The 24,844-nt window shown below is 35.9% G+C and overlaps 3 protein-coding genes across 3 annotated transcripts in view; 2 read left to right on the top strand and 1 right to left on the bottom strand.

Annotated features, from left to right (window-relative positions):
- Positions 1 to 4,782: 4,782 nt before the first annotated feature.
- Positions 4,783 to 7,827, bottom strand: LOC125228033 (pleckstrin homology domain-containing family A member 3-like). The gene is made up of 5 exons (XM_048132474.1): positions 7,665 to 7,827; positions 7,443 to 7,559; positions 7,012 to 7,161; positions 6,441 to 6,565; positions 4,783 to 5,961 (listed from the first exon to the last, which is right to left on the bottom strand). Exons 1-5 carry the CDS (start codon positions 7,702 to 7,704, stop codon positions 5,734 to 5,736), a joined length of 660 nt encoding a protein of 219 aa, XP_047988431.1. The 5' UTR covers positions 7,705 to 7,827; the 3' UTR covers positions 4,783 to 5,733.
- Positions 7,828 to 8,182: 355 nt separating this feature from the next.
- LOC125228380 lies at positions 8,183 to 9,198 on the top strand. Its single transcript, XM_048132930.1, has 3 exons — positions 8,183 to 8,407; positions 8,489 to 8,787; positions 9,061 to 9,198. Exons 1-3 carry the CDS (start codon positions 8,350 to 8,352, stop codon positions 9,139 to 9,141), a joined length of 438 nt encoding a protein of 145 aa, XP_047988887.1. The 5' UTR covers positions 8,183 to 8,349; the 3' UTR covers positions 9,142 to 9,198.
- A 3,010-nt stretch (positions 9,199 to 12,208) lies between these two features.
- LOC125227890 (endoplasmic reticulum resident protein 44-like) overlaps positions 12,209 to 24,844 on the top strand; it is a 30,246-nt gene continuing 17,610 nt past the window's right edge. Inside the window, 4 exon segments of the mRNA XM_048132281.1 lie at positions 12,209 to 12,359; positions 12,508 to 12,583; positions 13,121 to 13,363; positions 14,209 to 14,451. Coding sequence (XP_047988238.1) covers positions 12,300 to 12,359; positions 12,508 to 12,583; positions 13,121 to 13,363; positions 14,209 to 14,451 — 622 coding nt within the window. The 5' untranslated portion in view covers positions 12,209 to 12,299.

Here is a 24,844-nt window from a genome sequence, read left to right as displayed (position 1 = left end):
ACTCTGAGGCCACCACTCAAATACTGGCGCTGTTGATAGCTCATCTTTGAAGATTATATCCGATCCATCTCTATTTCCGCAGCGCTACTTCTTGGGTATCGAAGGTTGTGAACATGTGGACACATGGGCGGAATGGGCCTTATTTCATACCTGCATCAAATAAGACCCATAGTTTTTCTGTTTAATAATACTTACTTTTTACTTTTTTACTTACTGCACGAAATTTTTGAACCATTTACACTTATCAAGTTATAAAATGTACATAACATTTCGAAACTTAATAGCCGGGCCTTGTTTGCATTGACATTACATATGCCCTTAGTAGGTAGATGAAATGAGTATTACCAACGTTTTAATTCTGCGGTAACAAAAATGCTTTGCCGAAAAGTATAAATAAGATCTAAATAATAAAAGTATATAAAGTATCTATACGTTTAAATAGCCTAGGTTTAAATATAGCTGGAAAATTAGTTAAGCATTTTTATGGTTGGTATGCATGTTGGTAACCACGAAAAAATGCACATTTTATTACATTATGATTATGGTAAGTAATTAAATAATTATATAAATATTGGGGACACCTTACACAGATCAACTTAGCCCCAAACTAAGCAAAGCTTGTACTATGGGTGCTAGGCGACGATATAGCGCAGGACACCATCGCGAGCGCAGACTTCTGGCCGAAAGGTGTGGTTTTTCGGCGATTCCGGGGCAACTTGCCGAAGCCTACACCGGGGCAAACGATGCAACGGAGCCACGCTGTTACGTCATCGCCCAAATAAATTGTTTAGTTTTAAACTTTATTGTTTGTTTTTTTTTTCATGTTCTTACTTACTGTTTTTTTTTTTTTTCTTTTTTGTTATCTAAGTTTCGTGACGCATTGGTTTTACTGTAATGTCATGTAAACATGTTTTTACTAATAAATAAATAAATAATACATACTTAAATAGATAACATACATACATACAATCACGCCTGTATCCCATAAAGGGGTAGGTAGAACACATGAAACTACTAAAGCTTCAGTGCCACTCTTGGCAAATAAGGGGTTGAAAGAAAACGAAACTGTGACATTGCAGTAACAGGTTGCAAGCCTCTCGCCTACGCCTCAATTTAACCCATATCCCGTAGATAAATACAAAATCATACTTAAATAGATAAATACATACTTATATACATAGAAAACATCCATGACTCAGGAACAAATATCTGTGCTCATTACACAAATAAATACCCTTACCGGGATTCGACGAACGACGACGGGAATCGAAGACAACATTAAAATTAGGTAGTTAATTAAAGTACTTTGAAGTAACCTGCTGTCCTACGGGATAATAGTACATTACGATACAAGTGCGTAAAAAAGGAAGTTCGAAACGAGTGGCAATAAATTAAAACACGACCGAAGGGAGTGTTTTAAATCGACACGAGTTACGAATTTCCTTTTCGCACGTGTATCGTACGACGTTTTTCAGTACAGATGAGCCTCCGAAGTTTCGACCTGCCATATAATGAACCACTTCTCGCACTAGTGCGTAAAAAAACACCATCTGTACTGAAAATATTATAATATATATAGGTATCCATATATTTTTATTCTTTTCCTTCTGGCGACCGTCCTTTGTCACCCATGTTTCACAACTAAAGAGTAAGACGAAATTGACGAGTGAAGATGAGCATCTTCACTCGTCAATTGACTGAAACAATTACTTTTCATATTATTAATGTTTACCATTACACACAGAGCACGATCTCATGGGTAAATATTGTCAATTTTACTTTATTTCGACGTGCGTTTATCATAGCGCTCTTGAATAATACGATTTTGTAAAGAAAATATCTCCTAGATACATACTATCAAGTGTGTCGCTTAGTTTCAAACTTGGGTACTTAAATCCATTCTGCTTTAAGATTGAATATATTAAAAATATATATTAACCTTGTAGCAGAATGGATTTATCCAGGTTTGAAGTTAAGCGACACAATTACGCTTAATTCGGTATTTAAGAAATACCTTATTTTTTGTTAAGTTACTGATGGGCCTTATTTCATACATGCAGCAATTTGGGAAAAGTGCACCTACTTAATGCACAATTGCACATGGACCCAATTTTTTGACCCATTTACACTTATCTAATTATAAAATGTACATAACATTTCGAGACTTTTAACTGGGCCTTATTTGTATGTAGATTACAGATGCCCTTAGTTGGTAGATGAAATGAGTGTTATATACGTTTTAATTCTATGGTAACATAAATGCTGATATGTAAGTATAAATAAGTTTTAAATAATAAAAATATCAAAAGTATCTATACGTTTAAGTACCGATACCTAGGTTTAAATTTAGCTGGCAAATTAGTTAAGCATTTTTATGGTTGGTCTTGTTCTGTGCTAAGCCTTGTATTTCTAATGCTAGGTAGGTAATATGTATACACAACCCTAGAAAATTAGAAATATAAGATGCATATGTAGCTTTCCATCTGAAAAAGGTCCTTATGCTTCATATGCAATAAGATTTTGTTTGGCAGATTTTTTGTTAGAATTCTGCTAAAAAGTTCTAATTACCTTGGAACACAATCCGGTGTCTGGTAATATAATAGGTACCAAATTGTTACCTAGTTAAATTTTCCTACGCTGTCACTTCTGTTAAACATGTGCAAAAAAAAGAATAAGATTCACATACATTTTTGGTAGGTAGATACTGTCAACCAATTATGTAGAATCCTAGGCCACTCTAGAACCCTGTCGTATTGACACCGTCATTTATTTGCTACAGAAGTCAGTTTTACTTTTACTGTGAAAGGGTCTAGATTGGCCAATGACCTAGGATTCAGATTAATTGGTTGATTGTACGTACCTACTCCTATAATATGGCTTCTCTTTGAAATCGAAAAGGTTTTAGCTTTTTACATACCGAATAACTTTATTTCGCTAACAATGTGACTCTTAAAAGAAATCATCTTTTAAGATAATCACATTATGTATAAGATTAGGAATTGTTTCTACCATTCCTTAAAACATTACGAATTTGCATTTTAGTCAAATCAGTACACTTAATATCTTCACGGAGTCCAAAACATTTTGCATCAGAAGTCCGAAACTAGACAAATATAGAGAGCGCTTGAGCGCGAGTAAGTACTTGTGCCGGCTGTGGACGCGGGTGTGTGCGTGCGCCACGCGCACGCACACAGGGCCTCTCTGTGGGTGCCGCCCCCGTCAGCGCGACGGCGATAAAGACCTAAAAATCTCAAATTTGAATTCGTGCTTCGGTATCGTATCCTCTTAATAAACGGAAGTAATCGCTTTTGTAAGCACTCTCTTTGATAGATGCTGCCGTTTATTGTTCCGGTGGTGACAAAAGAGCTGCTTCTTTTCCCGCAACTACTAATTGCCTGCCAAACTAGGTTTTTTTATTTGGAAACTTAGATCTTTTTTATTTGACAGTCTTTGGGAGCCTCTGTGCTATTTTTGCTGGTATAAAACTCTTGGCCAGGGATTTCTTAGAAATCGGATTTTATGTAAGTTTTAACGTCCATCAGAACGCAGTCAAATTTTGTTGATTATATTTTACAGATTGAAGTTTTCAAAAAGGCTTGTGTGTGGGCATCAGACAACGATATATATAATATATAAATAGTTATTATATAGTTGATAAATTTTGCCCTTACCGGGATTTGAACCCGGGACCGCGGCGCGGGGGTTTATAGTTTCTCAATCGAGTTTTGCTGCTGATTTCTGTCTTACATTCCGATCTGGTGCCGCTCTGTGCTTTAAAACTTCTTAGCCCTGCTCTACGTTTCACCTTTTGAACATACGATTGGGACATCTTTACTTTTTAGCCACGTCACGAGGTAACATCCTACAATTTGAAGCAAATATCCTTAAGATGCGTTCCTTCTTTTTTTATCCTTTATACCCTGCAACCCACCAATTCCTGGCTTTCGCTCTAAAGTTAGGCGTTCCCAAAACCTTTTCAATACGCAACAAACAGTGGATTGTGGAAGTTTTAATCTTTTACCCACATCCCTGTAGCTGAGTTTTGGATTTTTTGTGTTTTCGTGCAAAATAAGTTCACGTCACGTTGTTTCAGTTGCCTGTTCGATATCGCTACATATATAAATCTTTCACAAAAGTAACTGATATATTTAAAAACTATATTTTTTTACGATTTAAATGGCATCATTAAAATTTCTATACCTTTAATTATAACGAAGCAGCAAATGAATTTATATGCCTCAGTTTTGGCGTGTTCAACCTTTATAAATAAAAACATACCATTTATAGCACAATGTCATAGAAAAAAATCATGGAGATGTCAGTTCAAATAATATACACAACGCTCTGTTATTATAGCCCAACAATAATATGTATAAATTTTAAAAAGATAAAACGAATGATAATGCTCTAAGGTATATAAGCACTATGATATCATTATTATGATAGCTTGTGATAAAAACTTAAAACAAGTTATACTTACAGTTATCACAGAAGTATAGTTATGCACATGTGCCATAGATCATACTATGAGAGATCGCATATTTCTTGACAAGTTTTTAAATATCAGAAACATAATAGCATAGCATGCCTTATACAAACGACGCCAATAGGTACTCGACAATGCGAGCATTTTCAGAATTTGGGACCCCCCAGTTAGAGTAAGTTGTTAACAAAAATTAACTCACTGTCAGTTATGTGACGCATGATTTTTTTATAAAAAAATGGTTTTTGTGTTAATGACATAAACGTTAAGCGATAATCTACATTCAGAATGTGAAAAAAGTAAATTTTAAGACAGATTTTATGCTTAAATTGTCGTCACGAAACTGACAGCGAGTTAATTTTTGTTAACAACTTACGCCAATTGGGGTGTCAGAAATTCTGAAAATGTTGGTCATACAGGAATTGCGACAAGATTGACACCAAAAAACAACTACAAACAATAATCTTTGCACATCAGTAATAGCTACGATAAAAGCCTTCAGCGCCCTGTCTCTACATAGTAGAGTTTAACCTTTTCCTATCGGGTCAAAAAACAACTATGAAACTTAACTGACAGTAGGAAAGCTGTTTTAACAACGTTCCCCATACCACGTTAAGTGGTCCATGGCGTTCAAAGGGTTAGGAAATCACATTTTTATTACAGTTATGAACCATATTTATAGGTTATTATTCAGTAGCATTTTTTTGACAAGGGGGTCTAGGGGTCAAAAGCTTAATTTAAACTTTGCGAGTTCCCGGATTCTTTAGTGAATTTGCACAAGAAATACCAATATCATGAATTACATAATAACAAAGAGCAAGGTACTGTATAAACAAACCTCACTTCGGTTTTTGGGCCACAAAAAAAAATCGTAAAATTATAATTTGCCACGTTGCCAGTACCAGGCATTTTATCCCGCAAACGACCTCAAAAACTTGTTACATAAAAAATAAAACTTAATAAAGACTAGTTGAAATAAATCTAAGTACAATACATTTTTCTCTACAATGTCTTCACAAACTACTAAAATAGGTACAATTTACAAATTATATATTTAAGTGATACATGGTTTTTACATAGGAATGATTGGAAAATAACACCTAAATATTTAAAGCAATTAATCACATTATATAAAAATATTTTTCTATAAATTTTTGCTCAATATGTATATTACCATGTTTTGGTAGTGATGTCAAATAATTCTTAGAAATCTTTTTAGGTTATGTTGATATACAATATATACATGAAATTCATCTATTTTCTTGTGATACAGATCTAGTTAAACTTTGTCTAGGTGTTTTGATGTTTACTTGCGATTTGCTTGGGCCATTTTTAGGCATAGCGAGATTGGGTACAGGCATTTCATAAGGTGTGGTCATGGGTGTAGTGGGACCGCTAGTCAGCTTCATTATATCTTCTAGAGTTCTGATGAAGGTGTCGCAGGTAGCAGATAGGAGGCTCGAGGCATCTTCAAGGGTCTGAAATTATTTTTAATCAGTATACTAATAAATGTCATTCATTATAAACAGAAATTATACATTAATCAAATTGGTTAGCTTTAGGATAAATTGTGACTGTTTTACATATAATTCCTGCGAAATCTTAGGTACTATTTTTGTACACAACTAAAAAGGTGAAATCTCATTGTTATTATGAATTATATGGACATTATAATTTATTAGACAAAGGACAGTCAAACCAGATAGTGGTAAGTATATGAAGAATTTTTATGGGTCACAGCACTATCTATTTCATCTTTCAAATTTGTGGACATAATAAAGTTACACTACTTTTCATTACCATATAAAAAAAAATGTGTTGTACACCCACTTGATAGCTTAACTTAGCTTGAGCAATGATAGCTTAACTTCAGCATATGCCTATTTATGTCTTCGTAGAGAGCTTCATTGAGTTCTGCTAATTCTCACTAACTTCTATTCTAAATTCCTTCTCTCACCTGAACTTCTGGTCCACCCTCTGTGTTGGCTGCACTCTTTACAGCATGTACTTGCTGCATGAGCAGGTCACAGTATAACCGCAGTTCAGATTTCTTGTGCCCCACGGAATTAGGATCTCCAGACCCTGAAAAAGATATCATAACAATATTAATTTTGTATAGTCATTCATAATCATGAGGGTTACAGGGATAGTTTTATGAATAATTCAGTTTAGCAACTAAGGCTAGGCCGTTATAAAACCTTGGAACTCATAAATAGCTGGCTTAGCCAGAAATATGTCAATAAACTTAAACTACTTCAAATAGTCATTATTGTCATTAATTGAATTGGCAAATTTTAGGTGATGAATGCTTTGTCCTAAACTTACTATAACTTGCAACATGTTGCGAAAGCCATAATAGTAAAACTACAATACAAGTCTAAAACTACCATACAAATTTGTCTTTAACTTTGAAAATAACATGCTAGCTTTTAGCCAGTAGATTTTCCAATTTATGAAAAATCAGAATCAGAATCAGAATAGTTTATTTGCTAGAATACTTAAAATTACCTAGAATACTTAAAAGCTACCTTTTTGATCAGGTTTAGAGTCCACACAGGCTTTTGCACTTCCTAAAGCCACAAGCCACTTCTGTCGGTCTTGAGGAGACGGAGCCCGCAGGTACATGTGCTGCTGGCCTGGTATTACAAGATCCATTCGAGTTGAATCTATTTGGTTCACTGAAAATAATTTTTAAATGATTTACTAGAATAATTATGTTTTTGTTTACTTTTAACCCTTATTTAGACACTAACTGATTAACGGTCATATTTTCTGCTTTTCTGACTTTATTTATGCTACAATAGTATTTAAATCTCTGATATTGCTATATTACTTAGGTAATGATATAAGCAAATAATGGAATACTGAAAGTTTTAAAAGTAATCAGTATCATTGCTCAAAACTTATCCAAAGTCTTCTAGATAAATATTTGACCATGATAGTAATAGCTCCAACTCACCATTTATTTGGCACACAGATACTTTCACTGAGCCCTTGCAGCCTTGGTTCACTTCCTCTTGCGATTTATAATATGACAGGATACCATTGTCCAAGATAAACCACCTCGTTTGCCAACCTGTAGAACATAATAAATGAGAGCATTAAACATTTTTTTGGACACATATGTTGGATGTAATCTTGTTTTGAAATATGAATGAGTAGGTATCGAACCCATTCTTACCGTTCCAGTAATTTGTCCACTTCCATAAAACGCCTTCCATTACAATTTATGAACTACACAATATTAATACACAGATCTTGGAATTCTTTGGTAAATTTATTTGTAATAAATTGAAAATCCACTTAAAAAATTCTAGCTTGCCAAAGTTACAGAATATGTCAAAATATTCCCCCACCTATACCCTACCTATCCTATACCACGCGAAAGCCCTTCAATATTTAAGACCTGTTTACACCGTGCTTAGTAGCAAGTGGCTGCTGTGGCCTGTGAGTAGTGAAATTTGATTTTAAACTGTGAGCAAAGCAGAAATTTTCGGAAAAAAAAATTTTTAAACTAATTAAATTTTTTAAACTTTTCTAATCTTTTTACTGAAAATGTAATTACTTCTCATTCTTGTCAAGTTGTGGATTCCAGTAGTCTACTAGAACTAAATAATATTATTAATCAATAATCCTTGTGTAAACAGGTATTACGTCTATTTGAGTAATCTTATAAAACGTTCCACTTTGGTTCAAAAACGTTATGTGAAGCATGCTACTTTGAGAACCAAATGAATGTCAGTGTCAAGCAACAACAACGGCAGGGACGCTCTCTTGCGAGTTGTTTAATTTCAATTCGGGTGTGGCATAGCTTTTTGAAATAAAATATTGTTATATCCGTAAGCTAGTGGTACAGCTTGATCAATATGATTTGGCATAATGTATTTGCAGTTATTACTTTGCTGGTTATTTCAGTTATCGTAGGTAAGGTGAACGATTAAACATCATGTTTACATCATTCTGTTGAACTAAAGTTCGGTGACTTTTATCATTTTTTCTTTACAGTATTCGGATTAGAATGTTACGTTTGCGAAAACCAAGAAGACAACAATGAAAAATGCGTGAAAACAATAATGACTTGTCGCGATTATGAAGATGTATGTTTGACTAAGATAAAATGGGGCAGTCCGCCTTATTGGTCTCAAGGGGCGAAGAAGCAGTACTACATATCAAAGACTTGTTCGAGTAAGACTGAATGCGCGGCCACCAGGCAGCGGTACATGCCCACCTGCACTCATATTTGGTATCAAGATTGGGAATGTTCAGATTGTTGTCAAGGAGACAGGTGTAATTACTATATCATAGTAAGTGACTTTATTTATGTATGTAACTTACAAAATTGTCATTAGTTGTATTGTATGCAAGGATATTTTACCTAAGTTGGTGTCTCAGGATAACCTCTCCTTTAGACATCCACAGATTCTGAGCCTCATAACATAATAGTCTACCAATTATGAACTCTGTGAAGCAGTGTTGAAAATTATTTTCTGAATAATTGTTGGTAAATAGATAGATAAGTATTCTTATAAGAATCATATTGTATTTTAAGTCTAAAAAATACTAATTTTCTGTTACAGAGTGGAAGTGTTGCAGTCAAGCCTATGTATGCAGTACTTCTTGGAGCTATTCTTATAGCAAAACAGTTCATTCTTAGTTAAACTTGATTGCAAACTTACAAATGTCCGTCCATTTACCATAGTTTTAAGAAAGTCCGATTTTATGAAGGGGTTTTCAGAGTTCCATGAAACTACTCAAATTTCGCCATCAGGCAAATAAGGGGTTGAAAGGAAAACGAAAACATCTGAACACGCCTCTAACGCCTAGGCAATAGAGGCGTGTTCATACCATAGTTTTTGAAAGTCCGATTTTATTATCTGATGGCATGTATGTACCATAATTTTATGAAATTATGATTTTATCTGACATCCATACATTCTAATATTATAAATGGGAAAGTGTGTGTGTGTCTGTTTATTTGTCCGTCTTTCAAAAATTGACATGATTTTTTAAGTGGAATTTTTGTCTCTTTCTAACCCCCCACACTAACATGGGGGGTGGAAGTTTGTATGAAGCATTCCACAGTTCTCGAATTTAACGCGGGCGAAGCCGCGGGCAAAAGCTATTACAGATATAAACTTGACTTTATAATGAAATTTCTTTTAACATGTACTTTTTAATACAATGAATTTTATGTAATATAATATAGCGGTAAGTTCTAAAATGAATGTCATAATGTTAATTATGCCAGTACCAATTTTTTATATTAGGATTATTGTTCAAGAAACTATGTGCCTTAACATTAATTAAATTTTTTTACATTACTAGTATTCAGATCAGAGTGCAGCTTTTTTACATACAATCAATATAAATAAGTATGTACATTCAAATCTATAAATATTTGGCACTGTTGCTATATTGATTACCATATATTAGATATTAGTATAGATCTAGGAATTGTAGGAACACTGTTAATTTTAATAATTATATTCCATCCATTTATTCATTTTACATATCTCTAGTTTTTTTAAAATTATTACATAAAGTACTCAAAGATCCGGGCCCATTTCTCAAAACTGAAAGTAACAAGTTACAAGCGGAAGACTCTTTCCAACTTGTCATATTAGACATTGACTACCACTTGTAAATAAAATTGTAACTTGTAGCTTCGAGAAATGGGTCTGGGAGCTAGTTTGATAGAATCAGCAGAAAATAAATATTTATGTTATTTGGCAATGTTACAATTTTTTTTTCATTCCATATCATACCATATCCATGTATAATTTAAATATTTATTTAGATAATTAATTTAAAAATTGCATTTGACTTGACAATGTTTGATGAATGAGCAGAATCTGATAATGCCTGTATAGTTGATGTTTGTTTTACCAATGATCTATAATATTATCTCCATCCACTATGCATTTTATATTTTATATACATACCTATAAATGTATTACTTTTATTATAAAAAGAATCTCATGCTGAGGGAATATTTGCCTTCGTATTGTTACGGAGCGTACGAACGTGTCATGCTATTTCAGTCAGTCTCAGTACAAGATGACATTGACTGAACTAGCATGACAAATACGAACGTTTCCGGAAATATACGAAGGTAACCCTTTTCGCACTACATCTGTACAACACCAAGTATATTGACTTATGTATTGTATTATGTACCTATATCATAAGTTTATGTTAGGTTTAAAGAGTTTTCATAAGTTTATTATTACAAATATGTCCTTTAAAACACACTATATCCTGGTGAATATGCTGAATGTGTGCAATGTGTTAGAATTATGATAGGAGGACTGATAATAAACAAAAATCTCAAATGTGTTAATTAATTCGTGTTTGTTCAAAGACATGTAATATGCAGATAAACTTTTTTAACATTTTGTTGCTTATTGTGAGGACGATATTGTTTTTTTATTCATAAATCCTTATGGCAAGCAACAACGTGGGAAACTTTTTATTTATATGACTACTGACTATGTTGTTTTAATTAAGAAGAATAGGAAATTGAAAGTTTTATGTATAGTGTTTCATCCTGAGTATATTTTTTTCTTCTTCTGTTCATTATATGTATTTTTTCTGCAACATCACTTTCTTGCATTTACTATAAATTTTCATCCACCGAGAAGGTAACTTGGCAACAAGACAAGTTTGTTCACTTTGTGCTTAGTATTCTGTATCAAACTTTATTTTTGAGTTTGTACTTGTAGTAAGTACTTATGTAATAAAAACAATACACTATCCTATCTACCATTCATATGTTTTATGCAAACAAAATAAACATTGACTAAACTTTGTAAGTGAAGTTTGAATTGGATTTGCCGGGCAATGCCAACATCATATCCTATAAGGCCCACTTGCACCAACCACTTAACTCAGGGTTAGAGGGCTATCATCTGTCAAATTTCATATAAAGTGGTGGGTTAACCCTCCATTTTCGTTGGTGCAAGTGGCCCTAAGAGATCGAGAAAGAGGTTTTTTTTTTTTTTTTATAAATGGGCTTACTCTTAACCACAGACTAGCCAAAGGCAAAGACGTGGTATTTTATTTTCGCTCTCACATGAGCAATTTTTAAAAGTTAAATCTTTTTAGTGCCAAGATTTGGTTAACCGTCTATAATGTATACTCTTCTTAAGTAACTTGGGTAGTAAATAAAAATCACGAAATGCTTACAGGAACTCAACCCTATACAGCCTGGCAAAAACCCTCTTGGGCTGGTCTACCTCCATTGTCGTTATGTCGTGTCCTTTTTGGGACATCCTGTATATAATCATAGGTCTGTATGCCTCCTCTTTTCTCCAACATGCAGAAAAAGGATGGTATGCTGCCTATGATCACATTTATAAATATAATAGTGGACTATCGGCCTAATTCGATAGAAAAGGGATGGCACGAAGATGTTGCCACTTTTTAATTTTACTCTTTTTTGCCAAGCCGTAGCCTGGCTTTTTTATGCCCAATGTCAAAGTGGGTGTTCCAGTTCCAGAGTATATTATCTTAGCGAAGCCCAGCCCAGCCCTCACATTACAGGGCGTCACGATCATCCCACCGTGAATAAGAGCGAAAAAAATCCTACTTCTCCCCCTCATTTTTTTGCCACCTAACCGCCTCCGAACCACTGGATGCCATGTACCATTTCTATCGTGTGAACGGCTTTTATCGAACCATAGACAAGAAAGAGTAGAGATATATGACGTTTCGTTCAGGCTGCCAACAAACCGGGGCGCTGAGCTGACGGCAATCGGCACAGAATTATTCTGGAAATAGTGAAAATTGGAAACTTACCTCAAAAAATAGTCCCAAAATGAATAGACGTGCTTGTAATTTATTTAATTACAAATTTCTAGCATGCATTCTAGTTTTGGTAAGTTATAAAATTCTGAAAGTAAAACATGGTATTTCAATGTACATTTCTGCCATTTCGTCGGACTGGCCACGGTTTAATTGTAGATTTTATGGTTTTGATTCGTTAACTAATTGATATATCATCATAAAACATTGTTACCTTTTAGATTTGCCACTGTTTTTACAACCCGACCGATAGCGGCGCCGTACAGATTACGCAAAGTAACTTGGATATGGTATTGGGTGAGTGTTTCTTTATTTTTCCGCATACCATGGTACCGTGTCTACTCAAATATCAGTAGCGTAAACAAATCAAATTGACAACTGTCGCGTCACAATATCGTTACTGAAGAGGTTAGTATAGTTGCTAAATATGTATGAGGCCTATTCCATATTCATGGGCATTAATTTACCCATAATAAAAGGATATTTACTTATCACATACAGTGCAAATTCTTTGAATATCAAAGACCAGGCACTGACATTAAGTATTTTTATTCCAGCAATCAGCATTACTCACTAAACACCATACAAAGGATGAAATGAAATGTATTTAATAAATCAAAAATGTTAGCTTTCATCCACAATACACAAACAAGTTTTGTAGATTTTAGTGCTTATTTAAATTTAGGGAAAAGTTTGGTCTTTATTAGAAATTTAAAATTATTATTGTGAGCTGAGAATTAGGAATCATAAATTTCACTAAATAAAGCTAACAAAGTACTTAATAAACTTCTAATTTATCTCCATATCCCATTCTTATTTATTTGTTTGTTTTAGCTTCCAATGAGGTGGTGTTCATCAATTTCTACGCTGAATGGTGTAGATTCAGCAACATGCTGATGCCCATATTTGATGATGCCGCTGACGAAGTGACCAAAGCCGGCTATGACACCGGCAAGGTGGTTATGGGGAAGGTGGACTGTGACAAGGAAGGAGCGGTGGCGACCAGGTTCCATATCACTAAGTACCCCACATTGAAGCTTTTCCGTAATGGGTTGCCAGCCAAGAAGGAATATAGAGGTATGTAAATGGATTACTTTAGAGCTGTTTCTGAAAGACAAAAAAAGGTTAGGAAAGGTTTTAACAGCAAGAAAAGGTTACATTCACTGCCAGCATCTACCTTGTGTTTATATTCATACAAAATCCTACCTACTGGCAGTGGATGTGTTAAGAAGGGTACTGAGAGGTTCAAAATTCTAGTGAAGAGGTGCTAAACTTGTATTTATTTGTAAAATGCTGAAATAAGCATTACCTTTTGCACCCTAAAGCAGAGCTGAGCCTCTTGATGATTGCTTAAGTATTTGACTGCGGGAATACAATTTTGTTAGGTCCTAGTTGACTTGTCTTATAATTCATATAAAACCTCATTAAATTAAACAAAAATATTTAAGTGTGTTTTAATAGTTTATTTCCTAGTAATGTTAAATAACCATATGCTTTATTATTTTTATGTTTAAATTACTGATAAGGGCTAACTGCATTATGTAATAATTTTGTGTGCAGTAATATTTTCCTTAATAGTAAGTGTTTTATGTATGGCCATGCCAAAACATACAAGGTCATATTTGAGTGTGTTTAGTAAAACGTCCCATGTTGTGGTTACCATTAAGGCGAGATTACTTGTATCTTTATATGAATAAACAGACAAAGCGACTTTATAGCAATTGCCAAAGTGGGATGTTTTCCGTGCACACTCACATATTTTCAGTAGTCACTTTACAGAAGGTAGGTTTGGCATAAAGATAAGCTTTGGACCTGTTAGTTTACTTTTCATCCAAACAAAACTTGAATGTGAAGAAACAAGTTGTTTATTTACTTTTTTACTTCAATTTTGTAGTTATGAAAGATCAATTTCTCATTTTTAGGCCAGCGTTCAGTAGAAGCTTTCTCAGACTTCATCAAAAAACAGCTGACAGATCCTGTCATCATGTTCAGCTCTCTCAAAGAGCTTCACGACCTGAGCGAGGACAAGAGACATATCATTGGCTACATGGACCGCAGGGACCAGGAGGAGTACCAGGTGCTCCGGAGGGTGGCTGCTAGTCTCAAGGATGAGTGCCTTTTCCACGCTGGCTTTGGGGATGCATCGCAACAAATGCATCCTCCAGGTAAGGAAGGAATTTTTATATCATACACATACATACAATCACGCTTGTTTCCCAGAGGGGTAGGCAGAGATCACGGATTTCCATTTACTATGATCCTGACAAACCACCAAAATTACGTCATATAGCATAGCTTACGTCATATACACTATAAGTTTGTGTGTGAAATTATGAAGAATCGTAACATTGTGATCATACAACTAGGGAACAAATCAAATTATTTTTAACCCCCGACGCAAAAACGAAGGGGTGTTATGAGTTTGACGTGTCTGTCTGTGTGTATGTCTGTCTATCTGTCTGTTTGTCTGCGTGTGTCTGTCTGTGGCATCGTAGCTCTCGAACGGATGAACCGATTTTGATTTAGTTTTTTTTGTCTGAAAGCTGAGTTAGTCGGGAGTGTTCTTAGCCATGTTTCATGAAAATCGGTCCACTAGGTCGCGGTCGGGGGTTTTTTCAAAATTTTAATTTTGTGGTTAGGTTATATTAAATATTTTTGATTTGTTGACGTTGTTTTTCAAGTAGTCACACTACTATATATAAATTATAAACTGAAATAGATATCATACACGAAAGAAAAAACGACAAGGCCCACTGTTGGCCGAGCCGGGAATCAAACCCGGGTCTTCAGCTTACGCGGCTAACGTCATTACCACTAGACCACCCGCCCGCCGTAGTACCTGACGAAATTTCTCTAGTGTATGTTATCTCTGATAAGGCTAGGCGCCTTTGATCAAATCTAAGGGCCAACAATGTGTGCTTGTCTTTCGTGTATGATATAATTATACGGCACAAAGTATAGTTATTTGTTATACAAGGGGGCAAAGTTGTATTTAGGTGTCCGTGCCTTCGCTTGAACCACTAATGAGATTAACACCTTCATAACTCGGCCCTAATCGAGTGAATTCCTCGACTAGTAATCTGGCGCGGGCTAGTGACGCCCGGTTAAGTTGTATTTTCATGGCATAGTCCCGTGAGAAGACAAGGGTCATCCCGTGAGACGACACGTGTCGTCCCGTTAAACGACATGGCGTCGTGCCGTGACACGACAGGCGTCGTCCAATGAGACGACATTGCATTGTCCCGCGAGACGACGGGGTTGTTCCTGTGTGGTGGCATGGAGACGATGAAGAAAATTGACAGCGATGGGACGCAGTGTAATCCTATGCACCGTCATAAAGTCACCGTCAAATGCCACACTCACGTAAGACGAGACAGAGCGACGTCCCGTGAGACGACATAGGTTCGTCCCTTAAAAAGTCATAGCTTCGCCTCGTGAGGTGACAGGACTCAAGAGATGTCTTGAAACGACAGATGAGGTCCCATTAGATAACCTGGCCTATGAAAAGATAGGGCCCACGATCCGATAGGGCATCGCCTCGTGATATGACAAAGGAGATCATTCATTGTGCAGACATGATTCGTCATTAGAGACAACATGAGTAAAGTTGTGCTGTGCGTAAAAGTACGCTGTCATATAAATTGACAAGCGTCGCCCCGTAAAAGATTAAACTTTGCAGCGACTTGGAATTTGGATTTCATTGCCCTATGCGATGATTTATGACATCCTGTGAGAACCCATTGGGTTATTACATGCTATGCACTAATTCACCTTTCGTGTCATGAGACGAGCGTTATAATCACGAGGCAAAATTTTGTATTTGTACTCGAATCTCAATGAGATTATGTCGCTTTAACATCTACTTTGCGGTAATTAGCACAACTCTTAACTAAACATACTTTGTATAAGGTATTTCTAAACATATGTACTTCGTAGAAGGTCTTTCGAATCAGAACCACAGCGTACGTGTTAACCTGAGACATACACAATTACACAGTTTAGTCATTGTCTTATTAGACAAAAATCATCACGTGATGGGTTCCCATAAGTGGGGTCGTTTTAGACAGGTAAAGTGAACGACATCGGCGTCGTCTCAATTGCCTAATTAGCTAATACATAATCAGCGTGGTCACCTGACCAACAGATGAATGATTGTGAGGAATGTCCAAATTTCTCTCACTCGTGAATATCTGAACGGCCATAATGATGACGAATGTGTGATCCAATTACTGTAAAGCAACGCCGTTATTGCCAACCTAATTTGTCATGTCAACTTTTAGAATGCTCGTCATGATAGAGGTTTATTAGCAGGTTTGACGTTGTGAAAATCCACTTCCACATCTAAAAACGTGTGGGTGGAGCTTCGGTAGCAATTAACTAGCACTTTGTTGCCAGATACTAAGCTAATTAAGAAATATACATAATAGTGATGCTAAACAGAATGAAAAACCACTTTATATTACAAAGCCCTTCATGCCCAATCAGAAAGGGAGAGGGGGCGGCGAAGATACCAATGAGAAAAAGAAAATCCATTAATTTATGCCACTGTTTTACGCTATTCCTAGAGTGCAGATTCTTTTAAATGAATGATTAGAGCTCTAGTCTCATCAACTCACGGGCGTCAATAATTGACGCATGGTCTTGGGTCTTGATACGGACTTTAGAAATGCAGAAGAACCACTCAGGTACCTAGCAAATGTTGACTCTTAACTACAAAATAACTTACTGCAAAGGAAAAATCTTGTACTAGGCTCATTACTCTGTGAAACCTGGATATTCGTCTGTATTTCAGCAAACTTATAGCTGTCTGGCTGTAACATCCAGTCGGACTAATGGCGGATAATGTTCCAGTATATGTTGTTCAGTACCAAACTGACAAAAGTATTACTTCTGTAACAATCGACCCAGTAGGTAGAGACTTCTGAACCAATTCATTTAGAAATAAAAAGCTACAGCTCGGAAAGTTTTCTAAGTACGATATATACATATATGTACTACAAATTGACCTCAAACTGCCGTTAATCGACCAACGGTTAGAATACTCAATCATGCATTATTACTAACGTTAGCTAGACCAAGGTTACAGACAATCCTTGAAGAGGTTAATTACAAAGACAACAAACTCGTACCGGAAATCTGACTCCCAAATATACACGATATTTTGTGGATACTTTGACAAAATGACTTAAAGGACTTAGTACAATAGCATTTTAGTATGCCTTGTTGCATTGCTACTCAGGACGGACTCTCGTCGTAAAAGGATTTGTCGGTTGCCCAGTTCGATAGCGTAATGTTACGAATTCTATGTTTCTATAAATAACTAACGAATTAGATTAAAGAGACGACCGAATAATATTCTCAAACTATTAACAGCGAAGAACTATGGCTTACATCTCTTGACCGAAGTAAATGAAGTTGGTCCTAAACTTAAACAACTACACAAAACAAAGCAAGAAACCGTGTAGGTAAATTGTATTCAAAGTGCTTATTTATTGTATGAGTATGATATATCGAAAACACTTTAAGCTCATTAAAACCAATAGGGCAATACATTTTCCGAGAGAAGCCGATTTTCACAATTTGCTAAGGCACTCTTATGGATAAAATGTTAAAAGGTAGTCACTGAATGTGGAGGCCTGTTTCTGATATAATAAATTAAACGGAAATTGAAGGATGAATCTCCTTCGATTTTAGACCACAGTTTCCTCTTACAAATAAAGAGGCGCTCGCATCCTAAAATTATCGCCCGCTACTGCGGTATTACTAACAGAAAGTTCCCGTTTATTTCATTTGACAAATGTTTTCTGAATAGGTTTCCGGGGCCTAGAGAGATTAACAGAAGTTGTATATTTACAATTAACTTTTGGAACTCCATTAGCGCGTTGTAGGATCGATACACATTTCCGCAGTGGCTTACTAAGCGCCATTTATTAGAATTTTGCGGCGCGACTATTTGTCAGTAACAGAGGAGACGCCACAACTTATTCAAAAACGGTTCGTAAGGTCAGAGGACGAGTCCCAGTCTCAATTGAATTTAGTGTAAGGAACTAGAAATATGATGTTATAACATTACTGAGATTATGACTTAATTTAGAAGACTTCGGACTCCTAATATACCTGACATACAAGAATTTGTTAGGACACTCATAAAAGGGAGCGCAGATTCTAGGCAAAATAGGTTTCTAGTGGTAACAGAAAACTTAAAATTATTGCCGTTTAAATAGATATTGATGAACTATATTTATCAGAAGTAAGGTCTTGAAACCTAAATGAAAAATAAAAGCTCAGCGCTTAAGGTACACAGTACTTATAGCTACGATATTTTGACCTATTGGTCTCGAATGACAGGCAAGTGTAAATACCATTGTCATCGTCCGTGGCGCTACATGCTACAGCCGTGCGCACGTACGACTTTTAAGAAAATTCTAATTATATGCCATACGATAAATAAATAATTGTCATCTCGATATAATTCTAGAATCAGGTATTACCCTACATAACAGTTGCATCTTGTTTATGGGAAGTCCCGCTGCATATGGATTTTGGGAAATAAGCAAGAAAACAGTAAATATTAACCTGTATCGAAATAAGATGTCATATATTAAAGAAAATTAATAAATAATTAATAATTATTTTTTAATTTATATATATAGTAGTGTGACTACATAAAAAACACAAATCAGAATATTTGTTAAAATAATTTGATTTGTTCCCATAGTTGCGTATTAACCTGTATGTTTATGTGTATACATCAGTTTATAAAGAACGTGAGACATTTATATTATTCACACAAAAGAACAATATAGAATATAATGCTTTGCAATTTGGTGATAAATTACGAAAGTTCTGAAAAGAAAACTATTTACTATCTTAAGCTGATGACTGAATTTTAATTATAAATGGGTAATCATTAACCCTTATTTGAAGAGTTATCTGTCGTCTTACATTCTTATTAGAATATCGAAATGGACTAAAGAGCCATAAGTCGTAATGTTTTAGAATTACTAGCTCACGAATCGTACAATTTTGCCTTTATAAATTCGGCTAGTCAGCACAAAGTCATAAAAATGATAAGCCTAAAAATATATGCATCACATGTTCATAATTATTCAAACACAAATTAAATATTTCAAATATCGAAAAAAGCATACTAGCTAGACATAGTAAAAGACTAAATAAAGTTGACGCGTACAGTGTAGAGAGGATTCCCGCATTAACATTCATGTATATTCATGGAAGTATCAAAGTCAATTTAATTAGAAATAATTGCCTTCATTTGATATTTGCCTAAGTATGTGTGACTCATTAGATCATTGATTCGTTTCAATCGCTTGTATCCCAAATCTTTTTGCTCAGTTGACCCCTTTTAATTTATTAGGAAAAATTTGCATAGTTTCCGTTCTCGTAAAGACTTTGAGTAGGAGCTTACCTTTTATTATATGAATCCTTAGCTAATCATGGCCATGGTATTGTCAATTCAATCAGAAGCTGAAAATGTATTATCATTATCATCTTATTTGCAGTTTTGCTACCAGTCCAGCAGTAACGCATACATTATCGTGATGTGGGTATACATTGCAAATTAACATATGATAGCGTGCAATTTCTTCCAACTCAAGCGTCCATTTCAATTGTTTTGGCAAATGTATATTTCATATACAGAATTCATAACACATTATGCAATAGGAAATATTGATATTTGGCAGTGGGCTATGTAAGACAATGTTTAAGCTATATCAATATTGCTTATTACTCAGTATACTAACAATAATATGTGCATATTCGGAGATACATATAGGCGAATTACTTATGGTACTGTAATCAATTTACATGAAAAATAAAAATTTCAACATAATGTCATAATGCTCATATGATATAATTGTGTATTATAGTTACATGATATAATTATAGTCATCTTAAGCAGAAGAAGACTAGTATCTTGGTGAATTTATACGACAAAAAAACATGTATATGATCTTGTTCTGACTAGGGACTGTTGTTGGGTTGCTACAGATATTTTTCTCACAAAAATGTTATTGAAATAACAGGTTTTATTTCCGTAAATATTGTAATACCGATCTATTAACTACTGGCTTCCTGTCGGTTTTATGTTATACATAAATTAAGTGATTCGCCACCATCATAGAGTCATAATGGATAACTGTGCTGTGCTGTGTGGAGTCAGTTTCAACTCATGAAACCTTAGTGGCTAAATTTTGAAACATCCCTTTGTATACCTTCATATTTCTTATTATGACATTTCTGTATAAATAAAGTATATCAGTCACAGTACGCCCTAACCAGCGCCGGCAGAAGTTTAAACACGTCTCATTAGTGGTTCAAGCGAAGGCACGGACACCTAAATAGAACCGTTTTTCCCCCGAAGGGTAAAAAACGGATATTTAGGTTCCTGCCGAAGCTTGAACCACCCTTAAGGGCCTTGCCGGCTAAAGGTACTGAGGAAAAAGCAGCCGAGCGCTGGTAACCGGGCGTCACTAGTACTTGACTGACGCGCCAGATGGCGCTACTAGTCGAGGAATTCACTCGATTAGGGCCGAGTTATGAAGGTGTTAATCTCATTAGTGGTTCAAGCTTCGGCAGGAACCTAAATATCCGTTTTTTACCCTTCGGGGGAAAAACGGTTCTATTTTAACGCCGAGTGTGGAATTGAAAAACGAGCAAGTGAAAGGATTCTATAGTTGAACCACGAGCGAAGCGAGTGGTTCGAGAATAGAATCCTGACCTTGCGGGTTTTTAACACACGAGAAGTAAAATACATTTGCACCCGAGTGTAACACAAAACTTTTCCCCTCACTATAGCGAGGAAACTACAACGCAAAAAAAATGCGTTTATCACTGCTTCCAGTAGTTCCACAGGTGGTAAATCATCTTAATTACTGGATTCACCTACTTTTATCAATTTTAAAGCAGTTAATTTGACTTTATTCAAGGTCAAATTACTTTACCCACTAGTGGATAAAATGCGTTTTTACCCGCTGGTATTAAAGGACAAAACACGTTGTTAGCGCTTTCACAACATACTTATGCGGGAAATTAATTTATATGACAATTGCGACCCTCAAAGCGCCACGAAGGATATGATTTTAAAATAATTTAGCTTCGAAATAAATGGACTGTATAAATTTGAATATTAAGTAAATTACGACACAAAATACTTGCTTGCACCTTGTTTAAAAGGAAAGAGGAAAATGCCAACGCCTACCTTTTTATCTTTTCTTCTAGGTCTTCTCAGCTAGCTAGCTTTTCCAAAACTCCTTTCAGCAATCGGCACAATAGTTCGATACACTTTTCCACAACAGTTTTTAGGGGCGCGTTAATATTTATCACATTTTTGATATTTAGCCATGCGCAGGCTGTTAGCCAAACGGAGCTTAGACGGGAACTGATCGAGGCGAAAATTGCTTCTCGAATCGCGGCGAGTGAGACAGATATACTCATCTCACGTGCGTTGGCAAAGGATAGGTGACTTGGAAGGGTGAGGTGATTCGCAAGTACCTACATTTGAAAATATTAATATAAAACTACCTTAAATGTAAAAATAATAAATTTGGAACTCAACATCCCCCCGGCCTTGAAGGATCCCTTCAAAAGAAAAGGAAGGAAAGAGCTAAGTGCCAACTGCACATAAATATAACGCGGTATAAGGTCATTGTGCCAAGTTACTTACTTTCTAAGTTCATTATGACGAAATTACAAACGAGAGAATAACCTAACACTACAACAGCAAAAGGTTGAAAATACACAATATTAAATTTGCGCTTATTCACTAAGCAAGTTAGTTTAAAGAAAAACGTAACTTATTATAACTTAAATATAACTACCTATATTTAATTTGTCTACATTAGACGCGGGCTAAAACTAAGTTTCTAAACTAAATAAGACTCCTATTGAGTCGGTAACGGGCATAGCCGTATGACTGGACGTTTATACGTGCCAGTTTTCGTTTTTACTTCCGCTACGCGTATAACTCCATCCTGGCTATTAGGATAGATATTAGTAATAATACCTAAAGGCCATTGCAGAGGCGGAGCGTTATCTACCTTTAATATTACTACGGTACCAATTTTTATTGGATTAGAAGGTGTAATATCTGGGCGACCGAGCTTCGCTCGGTTCTATTTTAATATATCACGTCTTTAGATAAAAAAAAAACTCTTATAAATACAAAAACAAAAAAAAAGACAAAAAACAAAAACTTAATTTCTGGCCGGGATTCGAAACCCTGACACCTACGATCTATCTGCGTACATTAGACCGACCTCGTGCGACTGAGCTACGCGGAATCGATGCGCGCGCGGCGAAATTAAGGACCATATTTTACGTTTACAAATGCGAAAGAAAAACTCATGAAAACTCGAAAATTCGCGTTTTCCGGGATCTAAGGCTACGCTAGATCGATTTTTCACCCCCGAAAACCCCCACAAAACAAATTTCAGCGAAATCGTTAGAGCGGTTTCCGAGATCGTCGGTATATATAAATAAATAAATAAATAAATAAATAAATAAATAAATAAATATACAAGAATTGCTCGTTTAATAGTATAAGATTCCATTTTTCGCGTTGTTGCAAATTATGCAAATACTCCGTTCTGAATCGCTTCCAATACGATTGCACGAGCGAGTCCAATAATGAGTACCGCGACAGTAAATTCGTATTTTCATCGGACAGATCAGCCGCTGGTAAAAATTCCAATGGCGACATGGTCAAAAAATGCGAAGGAGTAAGCGCGAGCGGCTCAGAAGGATCAGAGCTTAAAACGTATAAAGGACGACTGTTGAGCACGGCCTCTAACTGAACAAGAACAGTTTCTAACTCCTGAAAAGTTAAAGTTTGCTTGCCAATTACTCTAAACAGTAAAGTCTTGGAACTTTTTATATTAGCTTCCCAAATGCCTCCGAAGTGGCTAGCGGTGGGAGGATTCATTTTCCATGTAATACGATGTTTCGCGAGCTCATTGCTGAAAGTTTGATAATAATCGTCAGATTCTAAAAGGTCGTGGAGCTCCTTGAAATAAGCTTTCGCGGATACAAAATTTGTTCCATTGTCGGAATAAATAAAATTACACGGACCTCGTCGCGATAAAAAGCGCTTAAAAGCGTCTATAAAACAAGCAGCCGTCAAATTTGAAGCTAATTCTATATGAACTGCTTTTGTCACAAGACAAATAAAAAGGCAAATGTAAACCTTGACGCTGCGCACGCCTCGTTTCCTTTAAGGGGTGGCGTACAAAGGGCCAGCAAAGTCTATACCCGTATGCATAAAAGCTTTGCATTGCTCTAAGCGGCATTTAGGTAAGCTAGACATTAGCGGAAAAGTAGGTCTGGGGTTTAAACTGAAACAACGGTTACATTTTTGAGTGATATGCCTAACAATACGACGACAGGAAATTATCCAAAATTTAGTTTTTAATATACCTACTAAATGTTGCGGTCCTGCATGAAGGTTGTTGCGGTGGTAATGATCAATTAACAATTCTACAACGTGACCCTTTTTGGGTAAAATTATAGGATGTTTCGATTCGTAATCGAGCGAAGAGTTCGATAAGCGACCTCCTACGCGTAAAATTCCATCTGAAAGGAAAGGAAATAATTTTTGTAACTTTAAAGAACATTTAAGTCCATTTGAAATAGCCTTGATGTCGGCTGAGAAATTAGCATTTTGTATCGCTTTTAAAATTTCAAGCTCAGCAGTATTTAAATCATTAGCGGTAATTACCTCATTTGGAGATAACTTTTTTATAAAACGTAAAACATAAACTGTGACTCGAAGCAGCTTGTTCCAGGAGGAACAGCGTGTCGCGAGAGATAGAAACGGATGTTCAGGCTTATTAGCCTCTGTGGTCACGTGGGACAAAGTTTTTTCTTCGGGTAAAGGTGCCCGCTTTGGAACGAAACTTTGTATAGGCCAACGCTCTGTAGCCTGTGATAACCAAACTGGACCTTTAAACCAGAGCTCATGTTGAACCAACAGAGAAGGGGTGAGACCACGTGACACGCAGTCAGCGGGGTTTTGTGCACCTGCAACGTGGTATAAATTGCCAGGCGAAATGTTACTTTGAATTTGTGATATGCGGTTAGCGACGTAGGTGTCGAACCTATGCGGAGAGGCAACCGACCAACATAAGGCGACCTCTGAGTCTGAGAATGCATAAATATTTTTTATTTTATGCCTACTGGACATAGTGTCGTGAACTTCTTTAAGAAGCCGAGAAAGAAGCAGAATTCCGCAAAGCTCTAGACGAGCAAGTGTGATTTTAGGTTTAGCGGAAGCTACCCTAGACTTCGAACACAATAACGTAACTACGGGTGGCTCGTTACCGTTCACGACGTGTGCATATATGACGCAACCGTATGCGGATTCACTGGCGTCAGAAAAACCAACCAGCGAAACTTGAGACCTCGTCTCAATTCCTAAATGTCGGGGAAAATTTAGCTGAGATATTAACGGTAGCTCAGCTAAATATTGTTGCCATAGCTTAAAAATATGAGGGGGTGGCTCTTCATCCCAATCGATGGAAAGAAGCCAAAGTTGCTTAA

This window comes from Leguminivora glycinivorella, chromosome 7, assembly GCF_023078275.1.
Source record: "Leguminivora glycinivorella isolate SPB_JAAS2020 chromosome 7, LegGlyc_1.1, whole genome shotgun sequence".
In the NCBI taxonomy this organism is placed as follows: domain Eukaryota; kingdom Metazoa; phylum Arthropoda; class Insecta; order Lepidoptera; family Tortricidae; genus Leguminivora; species Leguminivora glycinivorella.
This window is presented reverse-complemented; position numbering and strand designations above follow the sequence as displayed.